Source organism: Microplitis mediator, chromosome 4 (assembly GCF_029852145.1).
Source record: "Microplitis mediator isolate UGA2020A chromosome 4, iyMicMedi2.1, whole genome shotgun sequence".
Taxonomy (NCBI): domain Eukaryota; kingdom Metazoa; phylum Arthropoda; class Insecta; order Hymenoptera; family Braconidae; genus Microplitis; species Microplitis mediator.
In genome coordinates this window covers 3,569,651-3,596,836 of record NC_079972.1, presented here as the reverse complement: position 1 = coordinate 3,596,836, position 27,186 = coordinate 3,569,651, and the positions used below count along the sequence as shown (strand labels likewise).

Sequence of the window (27,186 nt, the reverse complement as noted above, 5' to 3'; positions counted from 1 at the left end):
AAAGTTTCCAGCTATAAGTGATGCCAAATTAAAAGAAGGAATTTTCAATGGACCTCAAATTCAGACTTCATTTCTAGACGATAACTTCGTTTATGAAATGAACGATATTGAAAAAGCAGCATGGTCAATTTTTAAAGTTGTGTCAAAAAATTTTTTTGGAATAAAAAGAGTGAAAATTACGGAAATTTAGTTAAAGAGTTGTTAGATGATTACCATACTACAGGTTGCGTGGTGAATCTTAAATTGCATTTCTTACATTTTCACCTTCAACAATTTCCTGAAAATCTTGGCGACTACGGTGAAGAGCAAGGCGAAAGATTCCACAAAGACATGGAGAGTGGATATCAAGGAAAGTGGAATGTCAATACGATGGCAGATCATTGCTGGACACTGAAGAAAGATGTACCCGATGAAAACAGAAAGTAAAAAAGAAAAAACCTTTGCGTAAGTCATTCGAAGACAAAAGGGTTCGACACAAGCGAAAAACAGCTTGAAAGTAGAAAGGTCGTTCCTTATCTTCGTATGGGTTTTAAAAAAATTTTTTAATAGAAATAAATTTAATTAAGTTCAATCAATTTTTTTCATTACTATATGCCCGATGAAAAAGATTTTATACAATTGTATAAAATTATATAAAAAAATGGCCAGATCCAATTGTATACAACTGTATAAAAATCGTATACAATTCTATACAAAATGTATACAAGTCTATATAATTATATACAATTTTATACAAATTGTATACGATTCTATATAATTATATACAATTCTATATGATTATATACAATTCTATATAATTATATAGAATTGTATACAATTTGTATAGAATTGTATATAATTTCTATACAAATTGTATACAATTGGATCGGGCCATTTTTTCTATCCAATTTATATGTAGTCTATATATAATTATATATAGTCTATATATAATTGTATAAAATCTTTTTTCATTGGGTGTGCAATTTTCCGCATTAACTTAATTTTTTTTAGGGTTAACGGGCCAAATAAACTTTAAATTTATATTTATTTACAAATTGTTAAAATTTAAAACTAATAAAGAATTACAAGACTGGAAAGCCATCAAAATCTGAAAAGTAAATTTAAATTTGTACTCCGCGAATCAAATAACGTAACATATATTTTGTTTTGATTTAAAAAATGATTTTTATCACAACATCAATATTTTGAGATTTTCAGAGATTTTTTACTATTTACTTGAATTTTTGAAGATATATAAGCCAAATAAGCTTAAAAATTAGATTCAACGGATCAAACTACATAAAAATCATGATTGAACTATTAATCTACCTCTACAGAATTTATTTTATCACAATAACTGCAATTTTTTGCTATTTTCAGGGTTTTTTTTACAATTAACCTGAATTTTTAAAGGCTTATGGTTGAGTAAATTTCAGATTTGGATTTAGCGGACCAAAATACATAAAAATCATACTTGGTCTAGAGTTCCATAAATTTTTTTCTTACCAAAATTGCTAATTTTTGGCGGTTTTTTGCAATTTACTTAAAATTTTGAGGGTGAAAGAAAGGTAGGTCTGCTCAAAAGTCCAGACCACTTTTTTTTTGTGGGCCGGTGTTATTTTTCAATCTCGGGCTTTAGATTCTGCTTGCATTAACTAATTATTTCAAGAAAATATATAAATTTTTCCATTCATTTAAAAATTACCATTTTTTGCATTTTATCACTTTAAATAATTATAATTTAATTTTAAAGTTTTTCAGCCCTATTACTTTTTAGTACAGCTGCCGGCAACCAGGCGGCGCCACTTTTTATAACTTCCCGCTAAGAAAATTGAAAATTTTAAAAAATTCGGGAAGTTATTGGTTTCGGTTCGATTTGCAAAAACCGAATTTCTGTCAGATTTTGACGTTTTGAGGTTCTAGGAAGCTATCCTGACTAATTCCACGATGATGTCCTAGTGTATGTGTGTACGTACGTATGTATGTATGTAAATATCCATAACTCTTGAACGGATGAACCGATTTCCAAGGTATCATTCGGCGCGGCTTGTTAATATCTAAAAGCCGTGAAAAATTGAACTTAATCGGTCAAGTGCGTTCCAAGATATTCCAAAAATAAAATTTTTTCGAAAATGTTTTGCTTTGATAACTTTTAATTCGCTCAATGGATTTATTCCAAAATCTAATCATCAAATTAAAAAAAGAATTTTTTTTTAGTTTTTTTGAAATTTCTCAAAAACGACAGCATAAATCAATTTTAAAGTTTGATCAGCTTTAGAACTTGATAAAACGCATCGATTGCCACCTCAACTGTTTTAATCGGTCAATTCGTTTGAGAGATATCGTTGATGAAAGAAATAGTGAAAAACGTTTTTTTTCGAATACCTACAAAAAAATTGAATCAATCGATTTCAAAATCTATTCAGCTCTAAGAATCAATAAAACGCGTCGATTGCTGCCTTAGCCATCTAAATCGGATAATTCGTTCGAGAGGTATCGCGGGAAAAAGAAATGGTAAAAAACAGTTTCTTGCGAATATCTTTGAAACAACTGAACTAAACAATTTCAATATGCCACCTTAACCATCAAAATCGAGTAATTCTTTCACGAGATATCGTGGGAGATAGAAATGCTAAAAAACGGTTTTCCTTCGAAAACAATAACATACAAAAGTATTTTATAACAGGAATTTTTTTAATTAAATTAATTATTTTATTTGAATTTTTATTCGACTGCGCTTTCGGCCCACGCATTACCGTTGCTCCCACGCCGTCAAATAAATTAATACTGGGACTGTTATTGATTGGTTAAAATCTTTCGGCCGTGTGACAAACAGGTACCATGAGGGGCCCCGAGTCCCGCCTGTTATAGGTTGAGAATATATTTTACAAAGAAGTATACGGTACTGACATCGTTCGAGAGTGGGGACTTCGCTGCTTCGTAGCGATTGAGAGTCGCAAGTTGCGACACTCACTGCCTGGTGCTGCTGGCGATCAGTCACTTTTAAGATCAGCCATACATTCCACAAGTATTTATAAGAGCGAGTCTTAACATCACGTTGCTGCTATGGTGAGTCGAAAGACCCCAATTTTATATTAACTTATTGGACATCGTCGTCTCGGTGCGTCTTAATTTGACCCCGAACAAATCATCTTTAAAATAACGTCTTTGAAGCTGTGGCTGCAGTGGAAGCTGGTTTTCCAAATAATTAATACGCTGAGTCTAAAGACCGCGTATATAAATTCAACATTCTCCTGGTTGCTGAGATATCATTAGACTTAGGAAGGCAAGATCAGCTAAGGAGTACGACGACGAGTCAAACACAACAGCAGAACGTTCAGTGGATGTGTAATCGCGGAGGCGAGTCACCCACGTTTGAACAGAAAATTTTTGGTAATAAATAACGGCCCGGTTATATTGTTAAAAAGGGGAAATTTAAGTGTATACTATAAATTTTATTAGAAAGTTTCGATTATCGGGAAAATGTTATAATTAAGTTATTCAGGGTAAAATATAAATTATAAAAGAAATAGTGAATTTTACGGCGTGGGTTCGAGAGCATTCGGTCACCATATTGTTTAAGTATCTGGGTTTGTCTTTGTTAGGTAGCGTCGTATTAAGTAATTAATTCAATAGTAATGCAAATCAGGTGAGAAGACCAAATGTAATCAGTTATGACTATTCATTTATTTTCATATATACGACGTTTCGTCGGTGTTATTCCGACATCATCAGGTTTCTAACAATAGAAGACAGAAATTACAGACATTATTATACAACATTATATTTGGTCTTCTCACCTGATTTGCATTACTATTTATTTACTCATAAGACCTGATATAATTTTCACAAGGTAATTAATTCAGTCGAGTCTAACGTCCACTGATTAATTAATTAACAATTAATAATTTTGGAATTTAGTAATAATTTAATTTAGCAAGTATTCTTTTAGAGATACTGAGTCCCACAGACCGTTCTCTAGAAGGTGCTGATATTTAGTTGGTAGCGTCTTATTAATCATTGTAACCTTGGTGCTGAGTCTCACCGACCGCATTACTAGAAACTTTATTTAAATAAAATTTATTAGAAAAAAAAAAAATTAAAATAAAATTCAGGGTTGGAAAGTCAACCCAGAACTTGTGGCATTGAAAAATTATAATTGCGGACAGAGTGTGTGTGTGTGTGTGTGATTTAGAACAGATTTTACCTCGCCAGCAAAATTATTTAGAATAAGTGAAAATTGTTATTATAATTTGAGAAATTTATATTAAGCTGAAAATTAATTCAATTTTAAAACACGTTAATATTGTCGGGAAATTTAAAGATTTATTATTGTTAAAAATATTGAATATTAAATTAGAGAACATATCTGTTTGCCACAAAATTGTCATAAATAAATTTGGATATATTTTATATAATTTATTGAAATAATTATTCTCGATCGACTAATGATGTTGAGTCTGGCGACCACTCATTAAGTGATTGATTAAATTAAAATTAGAACCTAACTCTGCAGCTGTGTGGTCCAGCCTTGATAAGGAGATTTTCGGACTCATCGTTGAGATTTCTCTTATTCTCTGCTTTGTTTGCCTTGCAGACGATACTGAGAGATCGTGCAATTTTACTTTCAGTGGCGCCCTTAGAACTTTTGAGTTCAAAAGGTGTCCAAATTGTGACCTCGTAAGCCTCGTCGTCAAGACCACGGAAGTCGAGGGGTACCCGGTTATAATTTTCGAGCTCGAAAATGTATTCACAACAATGTTTTCGAGCTCCTTGAGCTCGAATACAACGGGAAGTTTTAGGGCTGGCCCGCAGATTCAACCGATAGCCAGATTTTTTGGAAAAAAGTGAAGGGCACCCTTGGAAAACGGCCTTAAATATTAAGAATCTGTCTATATAAATCAAGATTGGTGTCTGTTAATATATAAATAATTCTATGATGTATAATTCTTATATATATTAAGAAATGAATGCAATAAAAAATTTGATATATCAACTGAATTGCGATAGTGGGCAATGAGAACAATTACTGCAGGTTGACATTTAGACGAGTTATTGGAAATTGTACAATCTGTAGTACTTCCAGAGTTATCAAAATAATTAAAAGGAAAAATAATAAATATGATTTTAATAATGTTTAATTTTCAATACTGATTTAATTGTTACATTTATACTAAGAGTATATTAATTTTACCGATTTTATAGTTTAACATTTATAAATTAAACTTCCGTTATTGAAAACAATTAAATGTTAATCGAATGAATTTTATGATTATTTTGTTCATAACTAATTATTTTAATTTCAAGTTATAAGTGATTCATTTAAATTAATTTATTTTTTATGTCTGTCAATGCGGATTAATGATTACTTATTGATCTATGCATGTCTATGATTTAGGTTAGATTTGTCTATCTATCTGTTGCATAAGAATGTGTGGTATAATTTTGGAAGTTACATTATTTTGAATTAATATTTAATTTAACTGAGTATTGGTTTAACGAATCTTTTTATTTTTCCGAGCAATTGACAATTTTGATAACCTCAAAACCTAAACTTTAAAAGTCACAGCTTTTTCAAAGCCGCCGTTTTATTGATTCTCTAGTTAAACTGGCCAATTACTGGACAAAAACTCGATTTCATTTCTTCTCGGGGATACAAATTTTATTAGCATTTCCTCTATCTATGCATGCTTGCACTTAAGATAAATATATAATGAGTCACTAATAATGAATCATTGTGTGCCAAAATCCGTGGCAAAAAATGTTTTTGAAAATTTAATATATAAATAATAACCTAACTGAATCTTTTTTATTGCTGGTTCTACGTAACTCACGACAACACAACCATATCACCAGCTGTATCACATTCTTTTTATTAATTCCTTTGTGGTACAATGTTGCACCGGGAACCTTTTTTGGTGGTAAATTTATTGTTATTTAATCAAAAAATTATTCAATGATATCTGTAAATTCATTGTTTCCTTATTTTTGGATTTGGTTTATTTTATGTGACAGGTGTTCGATGGATTTGTTAAAAAGGCTAATAGCTTAATATATACTAAGAGTATTCGATATAGCTGAAATAGATGGTAAGTTATTGTATTTACTATAATTTCAGACATTACCTCTGCAACTTTTAAGAATTCACCGACTCGATCCATCCTTATTAGGAATTTTTTATATAAATCTAAAGCGTCTCGACACTGTTTCTTATTCATGTCAAAATATTTCTCTGAAAATGATAATGTTAATAAATGTTAGATAAGAAATCACAAAAAATAATGCATTTGATAAATTTAAAATTATTATGTTTTTCGAAAATTAAAAATTGTATAACTACCTAAAAGATTGATTATACCATCATTATAACCAGCAAAAAGTCGTATTAAATCCCGAAACAGAAGCATAAATGCCATACTTATCACACCATTAGTGAGATCATTTGCAGTACAATCAAATTCTAAAAGACTATCCAACTGTGCCTGTAGTGCTGGAAGAGTTTTTAGTAGTTTCTCAGCATTCATAGTACGCAAGGTGCTATCTTCTTTCCTGTTAAATAAAAAAAATATTTTATAAGCACAAAGTTTCAGAAAGGATCAAGATAATAATGGAAAAAAATAAATATTTCCTTTTTATGAAAAAGACACATACCCTCTTTTAACTTTGCAAAAATCGAAGGCGACACTTCTATACGACATAGCTTTTTCATTTAAATATTTTGCATATCGTCTGATAAATGGTGACATATCATAGCCTAAAAATGATTCTGATTTTAATAATAATATAATGTTAATGGCTACGACCAGGTATGAATGGTGAAATTGCCTTAGAAAGATATTTGACTAGTAGTTGTAAAATAACTAAATATTTAAGTACTGATCTCATAGAAATTTAACGCACATGCCTCTCTTGATTTCCGAATAAGAAAGTAGATCGTGGCAAAAAAAAAATTTTTTTTTTAGAATGTAGGCATTAGATTTACGTAGAATCCAAGTATCTTAATAATACCCGAGCTGGTGTATATTTTTTGGATAAATAAATACCTATCGTTGCATTATCATTGAAAATGAAAAAGATCAATTTTTCAAAATTCGATTGATTTGAATAGAACATTTTGAATACAAATACGAAAAGATTTCGAAAACCTTCGGAAACTGCTCTATAAGCGAAATGCTACTCACTTACTGACTCACTTACTCTTCAAAAGATCTTGGAAACTATATGTACTTTTGACTTTTAATTTAGCATATACATTCTTTCTATGGCACAACCAGCCATTAAGAACGGATTTTAAGAACATCTCTAAGTAGGTAAGCTGGCTGGGCACACATATACAACCGTTTTCACAGTAACTGATGACATAATAACCGTTACTAACGAAAAATTGACATTCCCACAGTTGAAATCAAAAGAACTACAGATTTTGAATTGAAAATAAATACTACTGACCACACCCTGATTAGAGAAAACAATTTACTCAATAATCAATCTATATGTTGTGACGTAACATTGCCGAGGAGATGGAGTTTGAGGTTGGAGTACGTGTGAGTCTGTGTGATAGAGAGAGATAACGTATGTGTGTTGAGTTGAGTGTAGTAGATAGTGAGTTGAGCATATGGAGTATAAGTGTGTATGGTAAGTTAAGTGTGCGATAGAGTACGTGTACGGTATGTGGTATGTTTTGGAGTGTCTGTGTGATAGAGCGTGAATTTAACGGGGGATGTCTAGCTGTGTCGCAGATAGTGACCAAGGTAACGTGCCTTCCGACCAGTGATGACGACTAGGCCTAGACTTAGCCCTCGGGGTTGACGTGATGATCACGGAGGTGTGACTGAGATGTCGCCGCCCCTTCGAGTTGGTACCCGGTGTTAGCTGGGGTACGTGTACGTTTATTTGGGGGGATGGCAGGTCTCGTTTGCGATGCTCGAGCAAGCCAAAAATTCGCTAACTTCGGATATCACAGGGAGTGACATTACGGGAAAGCCTGTGAGTCCACGGCTTGTATGCTTGAGAAGGTAAGAATGGATAGAGAAGCGAGAATGTGAGATCAAAAGAGAAGGAATGGAGCGAGTGAGTTAGAGTGGGAGATTATAGAGTAACAGTTGTGTAACTACCGGCAAGTGAGTAAGTTGAGACTTGGCGTCGCTCGGGAACGAGTCGACTCAGTAGTCGAGTTTGGAGTCTTGAAGTAAGCGGTGGTGAGTCGGAGAATCGCCATGATGGACCTCGACCGCAACCGTGGAGTGTTGTCGTTTTGGAGCTTGTGGCTCTGCGTATGGGGCTCTTGGAGCCGTTTGTCGTGATAGTTGTCGTAAATTACCGCATTATTTATTTTATTTTATATTTTATCTAGTAGTGTATAATGTTTTGTGATTCGTCGTCGACGAGAGGTTCCCGATGTCTTGCCCAGGTATTTATATGTTTGATGGACCGAGAGTACTAGACCACGGGTCTTTTGGGCCCTCCGCGTCGCTCTTGCGTCATCTTTACGGTATTTTATTTTGTTTTGTTTTGTTATTTGATTTTTAATATTAATTTCATTGATCGGCTCCTTCCGCATCAGAAGAACCGCGACCGTCTCTCCACAACCTAGCATACTGAACGCACCAAGACATGCCGCTACCACCGGTCATGTCTCTCATCTCCAAAGGGTATAGTTTTTAGGTTTTAATTTACGTGTACGTTTAGACCGGTTGCCGATACCGGGGAAATGAAAGTCGGCTGGCGCCCGTGGGGATCTGGAGAAGATGAGAGGTGTGATTGGTGGGCGAAGTGTAACGTAGCCCGATTTTGTGTAATTTGAATTTTGAGTTATCGAGTAATTTCATTGAGTAAAGTTTTTTTTTGAGTAATTATTGGGTTTTATCGAGTATTAAGAAATATTTACGTTACAATGTATATGTTTATCTATATGTATATCTATATAGTAATAAAATTGAATCATTTCTAATCATTTTGAATTACTTTTTTTTTAAATCAGCGCAGAACGAAAAATTCAAAGGCGTATAATTTTTTTCATAAAATCGCCCCAGTGAAGTTTGCCGGATCATGAAAATATTCACTTTTTTCAGCCAAAAAAACCTGCAGACTTGAATTTTCAAATCAATATCGCCTGTCATACGAAAAAAAACTAATAGTTAAAATTCTTCCAGAACGTCGACTTCTACTAGGATTCGCGGAAGCGCAAAAAAATGGAAATTTTTACATTTCCTATCTAAAAGGCCTTCAGCTTTAAAACTTAAAAGAGATATTATTAATGCTACTAATAAACTAATGACAAAATTTTTTATTATAAAACTGGCCCTTATGAGGCTGGCAAGAGTAATAGAAATAACTTTTTACAATACTTTAGTATCAATTAAAATTTTTTTTCTCTAGAAAGGGGCATCTCCAAATATATGTATTGTGAGGTTAGGTTGCCGAAGAAAAGGAAGTAGGTGTCAAGTAAGTGTCGGTGTGTATGTACAGTGAAATACATAAAATAAAATCGGCACATTGATTCTTCGCTCAGCGACCTCTGAACTTGAGTTACCACGTGGTCACGTCTCAACCACCATTTTATGAACACGTACTTTTACAATCATACTCGTTCAGCATTCGCAGTAAATTATATCTAATTTACTGAACTCGCATCCAATTAAATTACAATCAACTCAATTTAATTCGCGTTTTGTACTTTACCTTACGTTAAATACTGAGATAAATAAAGTGTCAGATATTTTTGTAACTTGTGCCTTTTCAATTCTCAACCACTAGCCAGATTCTGTAGATAATTAATTATTCATTTTACGTATACAGACATATCTACGTCGTTTCTTGTTATATATTTAAAATAAGAATGAAAGACATTATAAAATGAATTCGTTGCACGTGATTATGATAAAATTCTACTGATTGACGTGCCTATATTTAAAGAATTCACCACTAAGGCCAAAGAGTTGTAAATAATTTAAATTGGTGTGATTGACAATAAATTAATTATTATATTGTCACATGATAGAATTTGAATTAAGCTAGCCTGTATCTTTACCAGTTCCCATAATTTATATTGCTTGAAATTTCATGTTCATCATCGATGATAATTAATTCTTTTAAGTTATCTTGTATAATCCATGAGAAGAGTTATAGGAACTTCACGTTCACATTGTTTTTTTTTTCATGCAGGTCCTTATTGCTATGCAAGAACCCCATGATGACAGTTGTCCAAAAGAAATGTGGAGACCAGCCTAAGCAAAGGTCCAATCCGCGAACTCTAGTAAAAGCGATTTGTCGCAGTTTATGAATATGCTAGTCGTTTTACCTCCCGCTTTACTGGGTATTTTGTAGTGTTAAATGAATATATGTATTTTTATTGATTACTGATATCGAAATTCTAGCATTGACAAATCGAACGTATTCGTGATTATTCTTACCCTCCTACACATTTCTAAAGAAAAAAGATATAATTGGTCGTAATGTAGTATAATGCCCATTCCTATTGCCTCGGCTAGCCCCATAAGAGTCGGGTTTGTGAGAAAAAAAATTCACCGTAGATATTCTCGCAGCATAAATTGAGACAATGTGCTTTTCTTAGTATTCTTCAGCCTTGAAATATATTTTCACCTGTCTTGTTACCGGCCCAAAATCAACTTGTCATGTACTTTGGTCACATCACATGAAATCTTAAAGACGCATGACTGTAAGGTGAGTGGGGAGCATGTCAAGAATCATGACCTAAGACTCTGTGGCGTCGATGAGACACTTCGGTCTTAAGAAACACTTAAATCCTATAGCGAACGTGCTAATATAATTTCTCGTAAGCGATTACTTGCTAATTAAAGTAATTAATCGAAATAGCGATAAACTCGCAAATATTCTTCTTGTTCATTAGAAGTACATTTAAGATTTATATAATTCCTTTCTTTAATCTATATAATTTATGTTTACCAGTACGTTATTAAATAATTAAGTGTGAAAAAAAATATAATACGCGTCTAAATAATTGGATTAGAACCGTTGCCTCCAAAGAGCAACCTAATTATTGTCAAAGCGATTACTGCGGATAATTGAGAGTGTTTTTTTTTGTTATACCTGACAATACTAAAACTGTCCATTCTTAATGAATTTTTATGCCTGTATTCTAGCTCATCCTTTACTTTAAATGATTTTACATCAATTGAGTACATTTTAAGAAAAATAGTCATAAGGGAATTTAATAGAAATTTCATCCATTGTTTGATTAAATGAGTGGGGGCTTTTCTCTTGCGAGAACCCATGTGCATTGTCCAAGTCAATTCAAATTTTTTAGAAGCCAGCCTAAGCCAGAGTTCAACCCACAAACTCTAGTGGAAGCTGGTTATGATCGCGAAGTGAAAAAGCGATTTGTCTCAAGATAGAATCTATTTTGAATTCTAAGTATGTAGGTCTTTAAGATCAGAAACGTGAAAATTTTCATTTTTCACAGCACTGCAATCCCTATAGAAATTGACTGTCTGAAAAAATTTAATACTATTGATTTTCTTGTATCGTAAAAAATATTAACTTGAAATTTTAAGCCCGTAGGTCTTTCGGTTAACAAACGTAGGAATTTTAATTTCAAACGCCCTAGCAAACTCCCCTACAAATCAATTTTTGATATAAAATTTTCACTATTAGTTTTCTTGAATCGTTACCAATATTTACTTCAAATTTCAATTTTGTGAGTTTTTTTAGTCCAATAACATAAAAATTTCTATTATTGATGCTTCCCAAAGCCCAAATAAGATTTTACTTATGAAATAAAAATTGGCCATTGATTTTTTCGTGTTATAACTAATATTCATTAGGAATTTCAAGTCTATAGGTCTTTCAGCTAAAAACGTGAACGATTTCATTTTCCACTTCCCCGCAAATCCCCATAAGCGTCAATTTTCGGAAGAAAATTAACAGTATCGATATTCTCGTGTCGTAGATAATATTAATTTGAATCTTAAAATCTGTAGGCCTGTTGGTTTGAAAATGTCAAAATCCCCCCTCCCCCCCCCCCCCCCCGCGAACCCTTTAAAGAGGCCAAAGAGATCTGAAGAGAAACCGTTGCCATAACAATCCTTGTTGAGGACTAACCATTCCTACAACAACCATTGCTACGGACCAATTGTTAGGCGGGTATGGTGAGTAGATAACAAATCAAATTTGGATAGGAAAATCGTAAAATCTGTTTTCAGTGGGTGCCTGTGTGATGAAAGGAATGTATATGCCAAATTTAAGGTTAATAGGACATATAGTTTCGGAGATCTCATGAAATTTCGAGTGAATGGCTTTTCACTTGTTTATGATAGATATCAGGGTGGGCCGAAAATCCGCTGTTTTCGAAATTTTCCTTTTAATTCCGAAAATATTGTTCATTGTGCTTAAGTTTTGTTTGTGTTGGTAAATCATTAAATGTGCTGAACCATTACTAGAAAATATTCTATAAAATACAATCTACCGCGAATTACCTTGACTGAACTGATTCTAACACTTTTATAGAATAATGAGTATAGTAATATCATCAAAGAGCTTGAGTAAAAGAACTCGTATATTAACAGTCACTATATTCAACCCGCAACTGAAAACTTTAAATAATCTTCAACGACACGATTGCTTGACTGTTTCTGAAGGTAGTTAAACTCAATCGTAGTGACAACAACATTAGCTTACGATTACGATAAATTAGGAAACAAAAATATTTTGATCTCGTCGATAAATAGGTAGTTGATTCAATATGATTGTAACTTTTAATTTTAAATAGTGCGGAAAACTTCGTATTTTGACAGTATCGAAAGTTATAAAAACATTTGAAGTGTGCTTTTTTTAGATTTTTTGAACTTTTATGACACTATGGATAAAATATTTTTCTATGGCAATTTGACCACACTTACCTGACTTGAGTCATTAAAACACATTAAAATAGTAATCGATAAGAAATATATTATTGCATAAGCGTTTTTAAATTACAGAAGTTGTGAGGATTACGAATAAAGACTACTCATTCCATTACATTTTCAATCGAAATAGCATAATTTCCTATCTTATAATTTTCACTCATAATAAACTAATTAAACAAGTAATATGATGGAAAATTATTGCTTGCAATCATCAACTCAAATGAATAATATTGATATCTTAATTAAAACTTACCAACACGTGCCCCTGCTGCTTCCAAACAAAAAAAGATACCAAATTAGTTATAGAAATCCCAATCATCAAAAATGTATTGAAATGGGTTGATAAAATACTTTCTAAAACTTTCGATCGGTAAAAACAAGCGACGTAGCTAATTGTACTAGATGTATACAATAATTATTGAGGAAAATTTTCATAAAGAATACTGATTAGCAACTACAGATGGCAACTCATGAATATCATGATAAATTATATAGTCTTAACACTCTTCAATTATTATAAACGCCTTATAAGTATATGAAATTTTGCCATAAGCTTTATAATAAGATCGTCAATCCGTCGCTAATGAGTTATAATAAGAAAAAATTTCGTCAAAATACTGGCCACTATCTTCTCAGTTGAAATATGCTCGATTTCAACTAATTCTCCATGAATCTATAAAATTTTTTTGATGCTTTTTTTCCAAACACCTGATTAGCGGTTGCGTAGCAACATATCCGCAGAGAAAATATCCGTAACAAAATATCCACAAGTCAAATTATCCTCAGACAAAATATCTGCGGAAATAACATACGATAAATAAAATATCTACCCACAGAATATCCTGAGAATAGGCATACCAAAGATATGAATTCATCACATCAAAATTATTATAGTTAAACTAACAGTAAAAAAAAGTTATTAAAATCAAATTTTTATTAACATTGATCATTCAATTCATTAAATACTTTATACGAAAATACATATGATTAATAGATACATAAAAAGGTGTGAAACAAAGCACCCTTTTTTTACGAATTTGTACCCAAAAAGCGTCACACCAATTTTTATCGACACATATTTGATCAATTGAATTTTTTTACGGATATATTTGGTCGTGGATATTTTGTCCACGGATATCTAAGCGTGTCACCTGATTTGATTTTGACAGCAGGTAGTATTCATCAATGACACAAAAATAAATTATGAACAAAACTGTGTATAACTTATATATATTTTTAGATATAATCATCTGAAATCATCAATCTAGTTCAAATAAAAATAAGATGTATAGACAAAAATCGACGAAAATATCATCCTGTTGGAGTCAGATGTCATAAAAAAATTTTTGAAAAATCATTTGTAGAAAAGTCAACACGGGAAATATTAGAACGGTTAAAGCTACTCAGATAGCCACGTTTGCTCAGGAGAAGTTTTCTTTAATCTACCACCAAGTTTCAACCAACTTTAAGGGAGGGGGGGGGGCGGTAGGATTTAAAAATTATTTTTTTTGCATTTTTTTTTAATTTTTTTCTGAATGAACAATATGTCGAGAATATTTTGTGCAAATTTTGAGTCAATCCAAGTAAAACTAACGGAGTTACAGCGTTTCAAACGACCGGCCGTGATACCTGATTTTTATACCTGCCCGGTAACCGTTCGATACACCTAGAAGAAATCAGTTGCAATTTCCTTTGTTTTCCCGAATCCCTTTCTCCTTTATCCATATTGACTGGTGATTTTAAAAATGTGGTAAATATATATATGGAAATAAATTTTATATCGTAAAATAAGAAAAAGGAATTTTATATTGTTAAAATGTGTGAGTGTAAACAGTGTGATTATGGAATTTGTTGATAAATAAATAAGTTGTAATCGCGTAGACGGTCCAGGGGACCGTGTAGAGTTAGGTTAATAAAAATCGCGTGTGTGTGATTAAGTCCAGGGGACTCGAGTTGCGTGTCGGTGTGTGTAATCGTTAAAGGTAGTTGGCGTTAGTTGATAAGGTTTAAAATTGTCAGAGGTAATTGACTTGAATAAAGGTTAAGATTGTTATGATAAAGAAATATTAACTAATTATAAATTATCCTTCCTCTTCCTTTTCTTACAAATTAAATTTACAACGACTCTGATAATAAATGTAAAATTTCACGGTCAAATGCGGTATTTCACGGTCAAGTATTGGAACATTGTAAGTGCCGTACTTTACGACAAATGAACGTAATCCAGATCCGCCAGGAAAAAGACAGAAATATTATTTATAATATTAGGAAAATAATTATACTGTATCAGTTTTGGCATAACATGAACTAGGTACCAGTAAGAAAAACCCTTATGGTCTGGAATTCTGTTTCCTGCTACAGTTACCCTGATGAAGCTGCCAAGTAAAATTTATCCAACCCCTTGCAAAATGAAAGTCATGTAATAACACGTTTACTAGGGGCGTGCGAATAAATTAAAAGGCATTATTCGTTTCGAGTCGAATAGCAAGATTAGATTTGATATTCAAACCTAATAATTGAAATTATTCATGAGCCTTCTAATTATTTAAAAAATTCGAAGATTCGTAAATTTTTAAAATATTCAAAGAATTCAAAGTATTCATAAATAGTCGAACTATTTGAAAAATCTAAATTATTCATAAATTATTGTTGTAAATTCTAAAGTATACAAATTTTTCGAAAAATTTAAAAACTTACAACTAATTCGAATTATTTAATTCGGATTTTGAATTGAATTGTAGTCTTCAATGTTATGTGATTCGAATACTACTCTCACCCCTACCATTTACTAATATATATATATACACTTAAACAATTGAATATGACTATTAATGATGATTGGAGTAAAGATAAGGTTTCAGATGCTTCACAAAAACGAGCAATAATGAATGAATACTTTTTCTTGAATAAATTGTGACAAGACGATATTTCCGGGATCGAAAATTGTCGTTCGCGGATAAAGATTAAGTTATTTAACGAACGTCGCGAAAACCAAAAGACCAAAAATTGTGCAACGAGTTTTTCTCTTCATTTCAAATGAGGCCAGTTTAGCCTATGTAGCGCCATCTCTGAGAGGGGAACCAAGCTACTAGCATTAATTTTACTCATTGAGCGAGAGCGTGGGCTCGGTTAACATTGTTACAGGAATAACAATAAATCGCAGTTACGACACTGGAAATTTGGTTACCAGACCACTATTTGGAGAGAAATAACTCACTTTTGGTTATCATGCGCCACGTGAGGGACGTATTTTTACTGTCTGCAGTTAATACTTCAAATTGTTTGATAAAGTAGAACTTTCACTTGATTAATTGAAGCTAATTGATATTGTTTAAAATAGCGGCAGGTAGCCATACGATAATGTGAAATATTCAGTTGTACATATTGTAAATATGAAAGTTAAGCGTCTCGTGAGTCGAGTACGCAGCTTGAGTAAATTACGAATTAATTTAGTTCTTTGTCCGGTGTAAGTATTTCCTTTACCATGATCAGTGTACATAGTTGTACCAAATAATTGAATCACAGTGAAAACACCGTGGAATCACGGTGGATACACCGTGGTTACACGATGGGTTTGTTCCATTTTGCCACCGGGTATACACAGTGTATCTACTGTTATTACACGGTGTATCCACCGTGATTCCACGGTGTTTTCACTGTGATTACGCGGTGTATCCACCGCGATTCCACGGTGGCTTTGTGCTATTTCACCACCGTGGTTCCACGGTGTATCCACCGCATTATCACAGTGGAAACGCCGTGTATACACGGTGGTAAAGCCACCGTGGAATCACGGTGGATTCACCCCGTAATCACAGTGGTAAAGTTTGTGAGAATACTACGTAATCGAATCGCTTCTTTTACACCCTTCGTAAGGCTGAGATGCTTCGCTCCGGTCGACGAGTGGGAAACGTGTTATTGTTTCTATAACTTCTATGATACAGCAAGATTACCAAAAATCAAAGTATATCCTGTAAACGAACAGCAATCGAGAATGCTCGAACTTCGATCTACATTTGAATAATCTCTAACTTATTTTTTTAGTTTAAATAAATCAAACTTAATTCTGCCCTAGTAAAAAAAAACCTAAAGCGCGCTACAGTATTCTATATGTCTAACCTTATTGCAACGACTAGACATATAGAAGCACCAATCAGTTTTCTATAAAGAAATTCTTGGCTCTCAGAGTCAGATTCGCTAATTTCAGACCTTTATTTTTGATACCAGATGACACGATAATAGGATTACGGTTTTCTATTCTAAAACGATGCAATATGTCCAAAATGCAAATTTTTCGAATTATTTTTACTTCGTTATTGAGTAAGTTTATTTCATGTCCTACACTTAACTTAGCTAACTGAAGATCTTGTACCTCCGAGTCTACCATGAATCCAGTTTTGATTTACTATTCCCATTTTTGACTTCTAGAGGCACGTAATATGTCATTTTCGTATAAAGCGACAAACTTTATATCACTGACTCGATTTGCACCATAAAAGCAGGAGTTTCCTTCCATAGAAGAACCAATCTCTTTCAACATCGTTTCTCTGTCATTCGATTTTCGACCTCCTTGTTGAAGTCCATAATTGCGTTGTCTAGTTTGCAAACATCATCTTCGTTATTTCTATTATCTAATAATTGTTATGCATGAACTTAGTTTACAGAATTATTATTTCAGATCAACATTGGGACCATCATGATCGGTATTTCTGCAATAATGTTTCCATTTAGATGTCAATTCAAGTAAGCAGGTGTGATATCAAGTTGGTGAATATGGAGATTATAAGCTATAAAGACCATCAGCTATCTAATTGAATTCAGACGTGCCACCGGCGCAAGCTCTCACCACTTTTTCTCTTCTCAGATCATTGCCTCGTCTAAAGATATCACTGCTATCCCTGCTAATAAATGATCTTCTAAATCCTCCACTCAACATTTTGCTTGACCCTCCGGGTTCGATTGATGAAGTTGTTTTCTTGACCTACCCTTTGACCCAGTGCGTAGGTCTCTATCTGCCATAACCGCTTAGTTCCGATGAATAACAAAGTCGTTTTTGTACTGGAGCACTTTTTTAATCATTGTTGTGTGAGTTCGAAATATTTGCTGATCAATATTTTACCAAATTTTATTCATTATTGGTTTATAGTTATTTATAATCTCTTTTGAGCTTACTTACTGCGGAATCTCGCACTTTCTTTGAATTTTCTAGGTATCATAGTTGTCTTTGTTGAACTCAATTAATTTAATCACTATTAAATTTATTTTTAGTTTTTCCGTTATTTACTCTTTCATAAAGAATAAAAAGAAGTTGTTCACACCTCTATCTTCAAGCAATGTAAAGCTCTTGGTTCATAACCTATTATTAGAACACGCGAATCAATAAAAAACAATATTAATATCAAATAGTAACCTTGCATACACCTGTATTGAATATCGAAAATAATACAGATAGCTTGAAACATATATCGGTATTCTTCCTTACACTAAAAAAAATAAATATTTGTCCCGAATAAATCAATTCATTTGTGCCTTTTTTTGAATATTTCGTAATGACAAATAAATGTATTTGGTACAAATAAAAATGACAGATGATTAAAATAATTGTATAACTTGACTGAAATATTCAATTTATGTGTGGTAAGTAAATGATATATTTGTGGCAAAGATATTAAATTTGTGACGAATAACGGAATATTTGGCGATACTTAAGCACATGGCCCAACTAACCTTTATTTGCAGTAATTGGATCGTTTCTTAACCCCAAATAAATCACTCATTTCACGTGATTAGATTGCTCAATTGTATCATATTTTTCTCACAATTGAGTATTTATTTGGCCATATCCAATTATACGATATCTTTGGCTCAAATAAATCTTTTTTTCAGTGTACGCAAAAAACATACTTTCACTTAAGGAATTATATCAAAAAATTATAAATATATATATATATATATAATTCAGTAATAATAATAATAGTAAAAAAGATGTTGAAAAAAAGCGGAACATCCATAAGATACCAAGTGATGTCGTGTATTATTGTTTAAAATAAAAAAAAAAATTTAATAAAATTTTTATGAAAGATAGGAGATATCAACAAATTAAAAAAAATGTAAAACTACAAACTCATTGCTAAAACATCACCACTTAATGACATGATTATGCGCATTAAAGAAAGTGGTGATGTGCCCGTAGCGCTATGCCGTTGCCGTTTGAAATCGTCCCGGCAGTAATAATGTATATTAATAATCGTTCTTTTTTCGCAACGAAGACGCGAACACTTCCATCTTGTTTGTTACGGGTCACTTACGTGTAATATAATAATAAATAATAATAGGGCCAGCCCCGAAACTTTCCGCTGTTTTCGAGCTCAGGGAACAGAATGAACCGATTTGGACGTTCTTGGTGGCAATCAAAAGGGCTCAACAAGACTTAAAACTGATTACATTTTGAAGGGAATCAGGCAAGTGGTTTATAAGTTATACGCAAAAAACCAAAAACAAAAAAAAAATTTTTATTTTTATTCTTCGCATAACTCGTAAACTACATGACCGATCAACCCCAAAATCTAATCAAGTTTAAGTTTTGGTATGCCCCTTCGATTGCCATCAAGGACGTTCAAATCGGTTGATTCGTTCCAAAGATATTGTCGGACAAAAAAAAGATCACACACACACATACACACGGACGTCCATCCGGGAATAGTCAGAATAGTTTCCTACGACCTCAAAACGTCGACATCTGATGGAAACTCGATTTTCGAAAATCAGACCGAAACCAATAACTGCCCTTTTTTGAAAATTTGCAATTTTCTTATCGGGAAATTAAAAAAAAATAATAATAAAGTATACCGGCTCCAGCTTTTTAAGCTGGGTTACAGCACGATTGCTCTAGCCCGTTTTTATAAAATGGACAATATTAATAATTCAGGGCAGAAATCTCGAGACTAAACTTCTAGGGAGAATGTAAACGCATAGCAAAATGGCAATCGAAAAAATGTAATAAATTGAAATAATAAATAATTACCGCCAAGAAATATCTAGGAAATAAATAAATGAAGAAAGGTTAACACTTCATTGGCTTACCAATATTATTAAATTCAATATAATCTAAAAATACCAATAACTATTTCAAGAAATGATCATAATATTAAATATTAAATTCTATAAAATAATACGTAAAATAATTTTCACCATACCTGAGCCAAAACGTTAATTCCTGCCCTGTTTAGAGGGAAGAAAGTAGTGCTTTCTTTTTATGAGAAAACAAATGATAAAAATTAGCACATGCGCCATTTTTTTCCAAGAACAGAGACAAAAATTTGAACTTTCGTGTGCAGATCTGGCGAAAAATCGTATACACACGACGAATAAAAGTGGGACATCCCAATCCGCTGGTTTGCGAACCTCACCTTCGGGTCAGATGGACATGCAATTACGCATGCGGGTCAGAATGTCCTACTGTCCTTCCTAGCTGTGTAATATACTAATAAAAACATTGTTTTTCTTAGCGTTCGTGCATTATAATGCTGTTTATAGCAAATAGTTCAAATATCTATTTCTACAACAATTTATCTATTCATTCAATCATTTACGTATTCTATGATTTTTGTTTTTTGTTATTAAAACAAAAATTTCAGTTCTAGAGAATATATTTGTGTCTATTTTTGATAAGAATTCAATGATCATCAAGTTATAATTTATTTAATTCTATTGCAATAACAATATAGATAATTAAATAAACTATGGCATACGAAAAAATGCCATCTGGCAGCAAGAATGGAAAGTAGATTTTTCGAAAATTTTCAGCACTGCCCTGATATTTCGCAGGCTCGCTCTTAGTATAAAACGAAGGCGACCCTTGTTCATTTTTACTAGGATTGAACCAATTTTTCAAGGTCAGTTTTTAATCCAAAAGTTTTAATCCGCGATTTAAATATTGTTAGTATACTTATATATTTATATACACATGTACGAGTAATACTAATTTAATTATGCATTACACAAATCTCGGATCGACAAACTAGCTTTGAGTAAGCGTAATTATATCTATAAATCAAGTTAGTTATTTTACATTTAAAGTCTGCTTAATGCTTGTGAAAAATAATATACTGCCCTGGCAGTCCTGATTCACCGTGATATAGGGTGAATTACGGTGAATCACGGTAAATCACGCTATAAGGGTGAAATTACGGTGATTCACAGTAATTTACGGTGATTCACCGCGATTCACGGAGATTCACGGTAAATCACCGTGAATTACCGTGAAATTACGGTGAATCACCGTAAATTACCGTGAATGTGTGCGTGATATCACGGTGATTCGGTGTGTGTGTGTGTGTCCGTGTGTGTGTGTGTGTCTGTCCGTGTGTGTGTAAGCTCTTTGTAACTTTTTAACTAATGAATCGATTTGGATGGTTAAGATGGCAATCGAAAGAGCTTGTTGGCCATCAACTTTCCTGGGAATTTCAGATCGTTTGGTGGAGTAGACTCGAAAATATTGGCGAATTACGAGAAAAAAAAATTTTTTTTTTTAGTTTTTTATTGATTTCTCAGAAAAGAGTTAAACGATCGACTTCAAAATCTAGTTTGGATGACTTAGAGATGACTTCAAGTCAGCTCTAGAACTTTATAAGCCGCGTCGAATGCGACCTCGATCATCTCAATCGGTTAATTTGTTCGAGAGATGTCGCGGGAGAAGGAAATGGTAAAAACAGTTAATTGCGAATATCTTTGAAATAACTCAACCAAACAAACCCAAAATCTGATCAGCTCAAGAACTCAATAAAACACGTCGATCGCCGCCTCAACCATCAAAATCGGTAAATTTGTTCGCAAGATATCGTGGTAGAAAGAAATGCTAAAAAACGGTTTTTTTCGAAGACAATGGCATACAAAAGTATTTTCGAGCTCGAAGAGCTCGAAAATGTGTTCACAATGTTTTCGAGCTCAAGGAGCTCGAAAGCAGCGGGAAGTTTTGGGGCTGCCCCGCGGGGTCAACCGATAGACCGATTTTTTTTTGTTACTTATTTTAAGATTTAGGATATCGATTAATTTAGTTTTTTTGTTCAATAAACGATAATTTATTCGGGGACGATTCTTTTTTCACCTCACCAGTGTCTGGTAGCTCAGCGACAGTAGATATTCTTCAGACGCAAACACTGGATTGGACTAGTTACACTCTGGACTAGGAAGTAAATTCGTTGCTTGAGATCACCTTCAACAATAGCCTTGATATGCGTAAAGTCTCTTAGGACAAATGAACATAATGATGAGATAAAAAATATGATGGAAAATCTTAAGATAAATACTGATATGAAGAAGTTATCTGATAATCCAACTATTATGAATAAATTACTAGCGAAAGTTACTGAGGCTCAACAGTCATCTACTGATAAAATAAAGAAAGTTGCCGAGATATGTGATAAAAATTCTGCTCCAATCACTCGAATAAAATCTAGTCTAGATTCTGTCTGGACTGGACCTACTATTCACAAATCTATGTCAAAGGACTCGACCTCACAATTGTTAATCTCAGGTGTGCCTGATCAAGTTATGTCTGAAATATCGCCTTTGGAAATTGTAAATCAACGATTTACTAAACTAAATATTCCTAATTTGAAAATGAAATCTTGAGTGTGCGTGAGCTTAAAAGCAGGTGAACATCAAATCGTTCAAAACCGAATCACGGCGTACACTTTCATATTAAATCTGAAATCTCTTCAGATTCGTAATCACATTCTTAATGTTAAGCGTCATTCTCAAAAACTGCTAGTTATGCATTTTTTCCTAACTGTTGCTATCACCACAGGAGAACTGATCTATCTAAATAAGTTCTTAGATTATGATACGTACAAGCTTTTAAAGCTTGCAAAAGCCAAAACCAAAGATCTTGAATATAAATATTCTTAGATGCATGAGGGCGTAGTATATCTTAAAGAAGATGATGATTCAATCGAATTTACTATACAAGCAATGGATAATCTAAATAAACTGATATAACAATTACTAAACAAGGTTACTATCAATATTACGACCCTAAATATTCTATCCCTTAATAAAAAATAGCTATCTAGCTCATTAAGCTCAATTTGAGCTATTAGTTTTCGATACGAAGTCGTATATTATCACATATTCCGCTAGAGAGCTAGCATGTAAACACGTGTTTTATATTGCAATATTAAAGTTATTATAATTATTAGTAATAATTGTTCATAAAGTTTGCTATTGACATGAGAATTTGATAAAAAAATTTTTTGGGTTTATTTATAAATTAAAGTCTACAAAGTGATTTAGTAACTCAAAAATAACTATGTCGTCTCAGAAAGCCAACAACACACAGCGTGCATGCAACGCCTGCTCGAAAATTATTAAAGAAAATTGAAATAGCATTTAATGTGCCCGTTGTCGTCATTGGTATCATTCCAAATGTACCGGACTTTCTGCCGATGAGTTTAAAACAACTGCTAATAAGGTCAAGAAAAACTTAATGGTATGGAAACGCTCCCCATGCTTAAGTGAAGTTAGTATCAGAACAACTGGAAGTTTCTCGGACTCCGACTCGGATGATGATGGTGATGGGAAAATGGAAAAATATGAAAATATGCAAGTGAAACATCTTCCGCGTTTCTCAAGTGGGCTAGAATCTAAATTCCATAAATTTAAATATGCTATTGAGGATAATTTATCTGAAATCAGGAATGAGGTCAACAAAATCTCCGAACAAACTACAAATCTAGGTAACAAGTGTTCGCATTTGAATGACAGAATCACCAAACTTGAGGATAAAATCAAATCCTTCACTCCACAGCTCACCAAAGATACTTTTGCGGAATTAAATGAACGCAAATGGCGAGAAGTGAACGTTATGGCTTTTAACATCGCAGAATCCAAGAAAGCAGATGGCATGGAAAGACTGGAAGAAGAGAGAGCCCAATTCGCTTCGATTATTCCACCCGGAATAAATATTGACGTAGATAGCCTTAAACTTCGCAGGGTTGGACGTAGGGTACCAGGTAAAGCATGGCCATTACTTATCGAGACACTTATGAAATTAAGACCGGATCCAAGTACACGAGTAGTTCTTAAGCCAGATCTGACACAGGCTCAGCAAGCTCACCTGAAATCGCTTAGGGCGGAACTGGATTTGCTGAATGAAAATGGTGAGAGTAACAAGACTATTAAGTACATGAATGGGATTCCTAGAATAATTAATAAAACTTTCGCCAAATCAACACGAAGAAAAAACCAGAATCAAATTCAGGTTTATTACCAGAACGCATGAGGGCTCAGAACTAAGTTGAGCGAGTTCTTAGTGGCGTTAGCAAGCAACCAGGCTGATGTCATTTGTATAACTGAGTCTTGGCTCGACTCATCGATACTAAACGGAGAATTTATTGATAAGTCCTATAATATATTTAGAAATGATAGAGATTACATCGATTGTGGATGTGAAAGAGGTGGAAGAGTATTTATTGCCATCAAGAGCGCTTTTTATGCAGAACTTTTAACACTGGAGGACAATAATTTGGAACAAACATTCGTCAGAATTAGGGGGAGCAGCCTAAACATCATCATTAGGTGTGTCTACATGCCACCTAACTCATCGTACGAGTTCTACCTGGATCAAATAGCAACGCTATCCTACCTGAGTGATAAATTTATTAATTAACGCCTGCTTATTGTCGTTGATTATAACTTGCTTAGCAGCATACCCAGTTCTAACTGTGAAAAGCTTCTGTTTGAAAGCACAGCACTTTTACAATGCCAGCAATATAATAGCATTGCTAACGATAATGACAATATACTGGATTTATGTTTCAGTGATTCAGTAATTACAGTAGATAGAGCTTTACCTTTCACCACGCTCAGTATCGGACTTGACTTCAAATCCTGCCTCAAGCCTGCAAATCAATCGTCTTATGTTTTCAAAAAAGCTGACTATGTCAGTCTTAATGCATTCCTCTTAAATACCAACTGGATTGAAATTTATGAAATAGAGTCTATTGATGAAAAAGTTGACTGGTTTTATAACAAAGTCACTGAGGCAATTCTGCAGTGTGTTCCAGTTTATTCTAATAAGGCGAGAAATTTTCCTTGTTGGTTCAGCAAGGAATTAATTAACAAGATCAGGCTAAAAAAAATAGCTCATACGGAATACAAAATAAATACTGGCAAGCAAAACTATCGACGTTTCAGCACTTTAGACTCGAGTGCAAGGAGCTCAGTAGGATTTGTTACAAAGGGTATGTTGACAAGGTGGAGAACCTGGTACGTTCTGATTCAAATGAATTCTGGAAATTCATGAAGAACAAGAGACGCAGCAATACTGATATACTGTCCTCAATATCATGAAACAATATTACAGCAGAGTCAGGTATGGAAATTAGCAATCTATTCGCGATGTATTTTGAAAGCACTTATACAACTGAAAGCACAAACATTAATGATAGTTATATTAATAATAATAATTATCAAGCCAATCCAGGTGTTCACAATGTTAATGTTAATCTGCATGAATTCCAAGCTGACTTCAACCAAGTATACAAGCTTCTGTTGTCTCTGAACCATAAAAAAAGAGCTGACCCTGATAAGTTGCCGAATGTGTTCCTGAAGAACTGTGCAGTAGGCCTCTGCATGCCGATTACACACTATTCAGCAAGTCATTATTTGATGATGTCTTTCCTGCTGCCTGGAAAACTACATACATCACTCCTATTCATAAACATGATCAAAACTTTTTGAAAAGGTGGTTTTGTCTCAGTTGACTACCTCTTTTGAGGAAGTCATAACCACAAAACAGCATGGGTTCACAGGTGGGAGATCTACTACCACTAACTTGTTCATCTATGTCGATTACATACTTAATGCATTGAATAATGGGACACAAGTACATGCAATATACACGGATTTCAGTAAAGCCTTTGACAAGGTCAACTACGATATACTGATACAAAATTGAGCGACTATGGAGTCTCCGGCAATGCGCTGTGCTGGTTACAGTCGTACCTCTCTGGTAGGCGACTGCGAGTTAGAGTGGATGGTCACATATCTAATGAATATCACGTCACTTCAGGAGTTCCCCAGTGTGGTGCCAGAGAAACAAGCTAGACCTGAATATCAAAAAATGTGCTGTGATGTCGTTTTCGCGCTCTCCAACTAAGGACCCTACTAACTATCATCTGAGCAACGAAGCTATCCATGATGTCGATGAGATCAAGGACCTTGGCATCATCGTAGATAACAAACTGAATTTCACGCCACATGTAGATAAAATAACTCGTTAGGCATACAAAATACTTGGACTGGTGACACGAACCAGCAAGGAGTTCAACAATGTCCAATCCCGGATTTGTCTCTTCTTAGCTCTTATATTGCCCATTTTAGAATATGGAACAGTAATATGGTCTCCATTCACAGAAACCTCAATCAACAGAGTTGAAAAGGTTCAACATAAGTTCTGTAGATCCTTACTATACTCCAATCCTAGAATGAGTTTAGGATCAACAACGGATGATGTGCGAAGAAAAGATGGGATATAGGCTTATTGAGCGACGGAAGGTTGCAGATCTGATCTTTGTTTATAAGATCTTCAATGATCTTATTGATGCACCGGACATCTACAATGCTTTTAAGTTTATCATGAACGATCGGAAGCTCAGGCATAACCGCTTGTTGAAAACCACTAACTCAGATCGAAACTATGTGATAAATGGACCAAATAACAGGATATCCAACTTGGTGAACTCCCTGCATGACTCAGTGGACTATTTTGGTGGCCCCTTCCAAGCTTTTCGTTCTAACCTCAAGAGAAATATCTTAAAATATCACTAACAATTGCTGTTAATTCTTACTAGTCAATTGCAGTTGATTCTCACTAGTCAAATTTTTGTGCAATTTTCGAACTAAAACTTGTAGATTCAATAAATTTTTAATTTATATTTTATAAATTTAAATTCAAGGAACATGTGAATTGATGTATATTGCCGATTGGCGTTTATATATTGTAATACAAATAAATAAATAAATTAGTTGAAATCTGCTTAAATCCGGAAATAAATATTTCTTTTGATGATTACACTATCATTTGTCGTGACGAAGTACTCATAAATGAAACTGGTCGTCATATTAAAGGTGGAGGTATAAGATGTTTTATTCATAAATCTTTAAAGTCAAAAGTTCTTCGTATCTCAGATGCCCACCATATAAATCAACCAGAATTTGTGATAATTGACATCTCATCGATAACAGGGCTTCATATCGTCTGTCATTTATCTACAGAAGACCTCAAGGTGACCTATTTGATAACTTTTTCCTTGAATTTGGC

The 27,186-nt window shown here is 33.5% G+C and overlaps 1 protein-coding gene across 8 annotated transcripts in view; it reads right to left on the bottom strand.

The window, feature by feature from the left end:
- LOC130666350 (phosphatidylinositol-binding clathrin assembly protein LAP) overlaps nt 1-27,186 on the bottom strand; it is a 126,253-nt gene that overhangs the window by 74,479 nt on the left and 24,588 nt on the right. For 5 of the 8 annotated variants that reach the window (XM_057467240.1, XM_057467235.1, XM_057467239.1 and 2 more), the window contains exons 4-7: nt 13,117-13,131; nt 6,631-6,745; nt 6,320-6,528; nt 6,105-6,211 (exon numbers count right to left, since the gene is read on the bottom strand). In XM_057467240.1, coding sequence (XP_057323223.1) covers nt 6,105-6,211; nt 6,320-6,528; nt 6,631-6,745; nt 13,117-13,131 — 446 coding nt within the window. The remainder of the gene's footprint in view (nt 1-6,104; nt 6,212-6,319; nt 6,529-6,630; nt 6,746-13,116; nt 13,132-27,186) is intronic. The other 3 variants (XM_057467236.1, XM_057467237.1, XM_057467238.1) reach the window with 3 other exon arrangements.